The sequence below is a fragment of the Medicago truncatula genome, chromosome 4 (assembly GCF_003473485.1).
Source record: "Medicago truncatula cultivar Jemalong A17 chromosome 4, MtrunA17r5.0-ANR, whole genome shotgun sequence".
NCBI lineage: Eukaryota > Viridiplantae > Streptophyta > Magnoliopsida > Fabales > Fabaceae > Medicago > Medicago truncatula.
This window is the reverse complement of record NC_053045.1, coordinates 1,244,732-1,250,663: the sequence shown is the minus strand read 5'-3', so window position 1 is coordinate 1,250,663 and position 5,932 is coordinate 1,244,732. Positions and strand designations below refer to the sequence as shown.

The 5,932-nt window shown below is 31.7% G+C and overlaps 1 protein-coding gene across 1 annotated transcript; it reads left to right on the top strand.

Moving 5' to 3' along the window:
• Positions 1–4,720: 4,720 nt before the first annotated feature.
• LOC120580124 (uncharacterized) lies at positions 4,721–5,355 on the top strand. The gene has a single exon (XM_039833264.1). It carries the CDS (start codon positions 4,744–4,746, stop codon positions 5,353–5,355), a length of 612 nt encoding a protein of 203 aa, XP_039689198.1. The 5' UTR covers positions 4,721–4,743.
• Positions 5,356–5,932: the final 577 nt, after the last annotated feature.

Here is a 5,932-nt window from a genome sequence, read left to right as displayed (position 1 = left end):
TTGTTGCCTACCAATTTACTTAGTTTTTATCTTCTCCTTCATTTGTCAACAATTCACTCTAATTGTTCATCCTCCAACATCAAAATTGTAGATTGAACCTGCAATTACAGTATCATCGTCTGTTAAGACGATTATGTGTTTCGTTGACAATTTGAACGACCTAAAATTCAATGACCATTTATGGTAATTAGCTTGTACTAATTTTTTTTTATTCTTTTTTATCAAAACTTTTGTATTGCTACTACTCCATTTCACATTAGCGTCTTCCAATGCTAATCATAGCTTTGAAAGTTTGTATTTTTACACATAAGTGCATCAATTGGTTTTTTTTTTTTTTTCACTGATAGAAACTATCCAAAATTTTATTCAATTCAAGTATGCATGGAAGTTGAGCTTGAGATCAATTGAGCTATTCTCTTTATAAGAATTCATGACAGATCCATTGATTTGTGTTTGGGATACAAATGATTTTGTTGCTTAAATTTTTTAGATAAATGTTATATCTTTGATATAGACTATAGTTATTGAAGTATTATATTCTTAGCAATGGAATTTGTTACTCGTAATTATAAACATCAATATATCATTTCAGAGGAATTCAAATACGATACTAACAAAATCTTACACTTTCACAAGCCAATTAGAAAGGGTGTATTGGATTGAGATTTCAAGGGATTTTAAAAGACTTTTTTATTATAAAAAAGTCTCGTAGTATTCAATCAAGACTTTTACAAAATATAAATAAATCTTTATATGAATAAATCTTGTGATATTCAATTAAGACAGTCATGACTTTTTTTTTTCAATACAACGAAATCCGTCATTATTCAATTATGATTTCTCACAACTTATAAAATGTCATTCGGTATTCAAAAATTGATAAAATTTTCTTTTAAGTGTTGTCCAGTGAGAATCATTTTCTTATTTTCCATGTGCGGAGAGAACATTATTCTTGTAAAATTATATTCCCATTTCTATGGCCCATGAATATCATTTTCAGGTGAACAAAATGATATTGTTCTAGGTGTAGAAAACTTTCAGTCAATATAGTTCGAGCTACGTGTTAATTTCATTCTCGTAAAATTTTAGCTATTTGTTCAATTTATTAGTTCACTTCAAACTAATTTTATTTTAAGATGACTCTGTGTCTAGAGCCATTAAGACGGCTTCAAAGTCTGTTATAAGTTAGAAATGAATATCATGGTGTAATATAGTGTTGGAAAAAATAAAATAAAAACATCTCATAAGCATCTAGAAAAATTCTGATTCAAAGTCTGTTATTAGTCTGTACATTCAGTGATATTTAAAAATTTGGGTTTGTCAACATATGTAACTCCTATTCATTTTTGCTTATTTATCTGAAAAGCTCACTTTAAAATTTGGACCATTAAGCTCAAAATCTATTACAAACAATTCAAATCCAACTTCATTCTCAAGTCTCCCAACCAGAATTATGTTAGCGCGTCAATCAATTACATGCAATGCAAGTTAGGGTTCTTAAGAAATTAGGGTTTCCGATTTAGGAATTAGAGAGAAATAAGAAGAAGAGAGAAAGAGAAGGTTTATTGTTTGTAATGTTGTAAGTTCATTTGTTGTTAAATACACTTACAAACATGGTTATGTACAAGCTTAGTTACTTGGCTTGCATGACAAGTTATCTCACAATCCCTAACTAACTTTGCTAAAAACTAACCAAGTGTAACAAACTTCTAACCAACTTGATTATCTTGTGTTTAATCAAAAGAAACCTTGATTAAAACACTAATCATATCTAAACTGAACTTGAATTAAATCTAACAAATTCTTTATAAAATTTAAAGAATTCTTACAAGCTTAAAACATCACTAACTTGAACTCCTAAGATCATCTACTTCAAGTTATATAATTCATTTTCTTTTTATCTCGTCTTACATATCACCACACTATGGGTGTGTTTGGATGGAGGGTTTAGGAGGGGAAGGGAGGGGAGGGTTTACTTTTCATTTTTAAATTACAGACATTATGAGATGTTTTATAAAAAGTTAACATTTTAACATGATAAACGACCATATAATACTTCAATCACACTTAATATATTTTAGAAAAACATGTCATATAATCCGTAATTTAAAAACGAAAAGTAAACCATCCCCTCTCTTCCGCTCCTAAACCCTCAATCCAAACACAAGTCTTATAGCATATAAGTCATTAGCAAGACAATATAAGATTATCAAATTGAAATATCTAATATAACTTTTTTCTACTAACAAAATATAAACAATTTCTTGTCAAAAAAAAATAAAAAAATACAGACAATTTATCAAAGAATCACAACACTAACAAGTAACAATGAATTCCTCTATAGTCTACCATGCTAATTTTCGTTCTTGAATGTGTCTTTTGCAAGTCAATTTGGTCAACAAAACTAATATTAAGAAAAGAGACAAACCCAAATTAACTCCACACTAAATAAATAATGAATATTAATATTAGATAGATATTCATGAACCCCGGTAACAATAATGCCACACACATTTAATGATCAAATAACAATTAACTCCAAAAAAAAAACTTCAAGTTTATAATTGAATTTATTCTTAATATATGTAGAATTGATATTTTTGTAAAAAATAATATGCTCTGAAATATGAAAAATTAATGTCGTTAGATTCTTATACATTACAATATAAACAAAAAAAATTGACAAAAATATACATAAGTTAAATATATGGTAGTAATTTTCCTATAAAAAATATAGTAATTTTCTTTCTTATCTATAATTAAAATATCATTTTACCTTTCTTAAAAAAAAATATTTTATCTATTAAATTATAATATTGTTTTCATCCATAAGAAATAAGATGTTAACTATACGTGATGGCCGATAAAAAAAAACTACACTTAGGAGGATGTATATTATAAATATGTGTTCTTTTTCTTCTTCTTTATTACACAATAGATATATGTTCTTTGCTTAAAAAAATGTTCTCAACTTTTGCATTTTGAGTAAAGGAAAAAAACCTTCATTTTAAGTGTTTTGGAGCCATGTACCCAAAAAAAGAAATTGAAGGTTGTAATATACTTCATCGTCCCTATATCTAAGCACCCTTTTATTAGATGCAAAACGTACTTATATACAGAGATGAATGGAGTACAACTGACTTCAAAAAGCTTTGACAAAATATACACTTCAAAAAGTTACAAGTTACCATTTAAAGATCGTAATCATTGAAGATTTATATTATATATCAATAGCTAGCTAATGCTGCATTTGGGTATGGTATAAAAGTTTTATAATTTTTCAAGGTACAAAGCAAGCAATTAGACACATGCGACATGTATAACTACTATTATTGTCATTAGTTGCCCATAATAGCACCAACCTATACCAACTTGTCCACCCCATTCCACCCTCACACACACCATACACGCATGTATTATTTTGGAGATAATTTTACTAATCCATTGTTCAAAAATATATATTTACTAATCTAAAAAAACTAACATATGACAATACATAAAAGAGTAGTTAGCACTTATAGCCATTAGTGAATGGCATAACACAATTTTCGTGTCACCAACCATTTTACAAACAATCTCTACCATATAATCATCCTCAAACAAATCCGTATCTCTCTCCTAATTCAAACACCAAAACCAAATAATTATAATTATTATCATAACATCAACAAGCCTCTCAAAAACTCTCTCCCCCTCTCACATTTTCCTTATCGATGAAGGTGAATGAGAGAGAGATGAGTTCCTAAAGTAAATATATGATTAATTAATCCTCAAACACCATCATCGACCTGGATCATCATAAGATAAGAGAATTAACAAAATGGAGATTCAACGAATGAAAGAGTTGTTATCACTTTTGTTAGCATTCAAAAGTAACCGAGTTGCTCTTGTTGGTGGTAATCACACCGCAGCTAGATTTTGTTCTCGCTAAATATATTTACCTCCGTTTCTATCCACACACCCCCCTCTCTCCTCTCTCACACCCTTCATCATAACTCTTTTCATATATTCTCCTTCTGCCATTTTAATTAATTTCTACCTATACATTATAAAGAATATTTCTTCATTTCTTTCTTTTCATTTTAAATCCCTACCATGGCGGTTGAACTAGCTGCTTTTTCCTTTGGACCAAAAGGATACATTTCCAACAAAAACAAGCATGTTAGTGCACTTGCTTTCAACCCAAAAGCTTATTATCTTATAATAAGGTTCCCTTATTCAGGAACATGGAAGATTTTTTATCGTTTGGTTCTTTTGGCATTGTTTGTGGCTTCATTCCCATTGATAAGTTCATCATTGGTTTCAAGAAACCCTAGTCTTGATGATTCAGCCTCAAACATGAAGATTCTTCCACAACAACAACTCAATGGATTTGTCAACATGGATCAACTTTTAACCCTCCTCTTCAACGACCTAACAAACGAATGCCTTGTGAAGAAATCGAATAAACACAAAGCCGTTTTTCTTGGAGATCAAGAGCTAGAAGGAGTTCATCAGTTTCAGAGTTTCATAGATCAATACAACATGGATTACATTTCATTAAATGACATGGAGAAACAAAGTTCGATTCTTGATGGCACAGTCGATTTCGTCTTCACATCAAACTTCCCTGCTTCATCACAATTCATCGACAGAACCCTAAAAACAAATGGCATTGCAGCGGTGGTGATTCTAAATGCGGCCGCGTTTCATAAGCCTTCAAACTACAAGGTAGCTTACATGAGAAGGTTCCAGAAAGTAGTAATGGCAATGAAGAAAATAACAACTTCACCCGTTAAACTTGGTTCCCAACGAAAGCTATTAGGATACGCAACAGAGGCAAAGAGAGCAGCACTTCAGAAACTTGAGGACGTTCTCCTTGAGCCTCCACGTGCTGCCTCCGGTAAATCAAGAGTGTATTTGAAGCGTATAAAGTATTTACCTGATTTAATGGGTGACACACTTGAAAGCTACCCTCGTCGGGTTTTCATCGACGTAGGGTTGCCACAAAAAGATGGAGGTAGTGGAATAGATTGGTTTTCAAAGAATTATCCGACAAGGAACAAGAATTTTGAGATGTATAAGATAGAGACTGTGGTTGAGAGTTCGCCCACGGCACAAGCTGAGATGTCGGATTGGTTGATGAAGAATGTAAAAGACGAAGAGTACGTGGTGATGAAAGCTGAGGCTGAAGTTGTTGAAGAAATGATGAGGAGCAAGTCTATTATGTTGGTGGATGAGCTTTTCTTGGAGTGCAAGCCACAAGGTTTGAATTTGAAACGAGGGACTAGAGGTAAAAGGGCATATTGGGAATGTTTGGCTTTATATGGAAAATTAAGAGATGAAGGAGTAGCAGTTCATCAGTGGTGGGGTTAAATAACTATTTGGTTGATTAATTGCTTTTGGCAGAAGTAATTAATTTATTATTGCATGAGATTCTCAACAAAGTGTACCTAATCACAATCTAATCTATTAAAAAAAGTTCACGAGACCATGCATTTTTATAGAGATGGACATTGTTGTGTGTAACACCCCGTTTTCCCAATATCAAAATTTCATTAAAAACATAGCATTTATCAGAGTAAGCATCAAAACAACGGGATATCACATATAACATAATCCAACAGTCAAATAATAATTTAACCAATATCTTAAACATTGCAGCGGAAAATCATAATCATAATTCGTAAAACGTTTTGGCACGCAGGCCCAACAAGTATCTCAAAAGAGTTAGTCAAAACAGTAAATATTCATGGCAGTTCACGTAAGAGAATGAAGCATGTTATAGCATAAAACCCCATCCCGTTACGTATCAGAGCGACCTAGACGACACAGTGAAGGCAAGGCCACTCACGACGGCAACTGCACACTAAGCACGATCACCTGCAAGTTACCCATACGAAGGGCAACATTTTCAAGCAGAAGGGGTGAGATTTCATAATAAAATAACATT

Bases quoted from the DNA above. Each gene is read 5' to 3' on its own strand.
- LOC120580124 (XM_039833264.1), top strand. From the start codon at position 4,744: ATGGCAATGAAGAAAATAACAACTTCACCCGTTAAACTTGGTTCCCAA.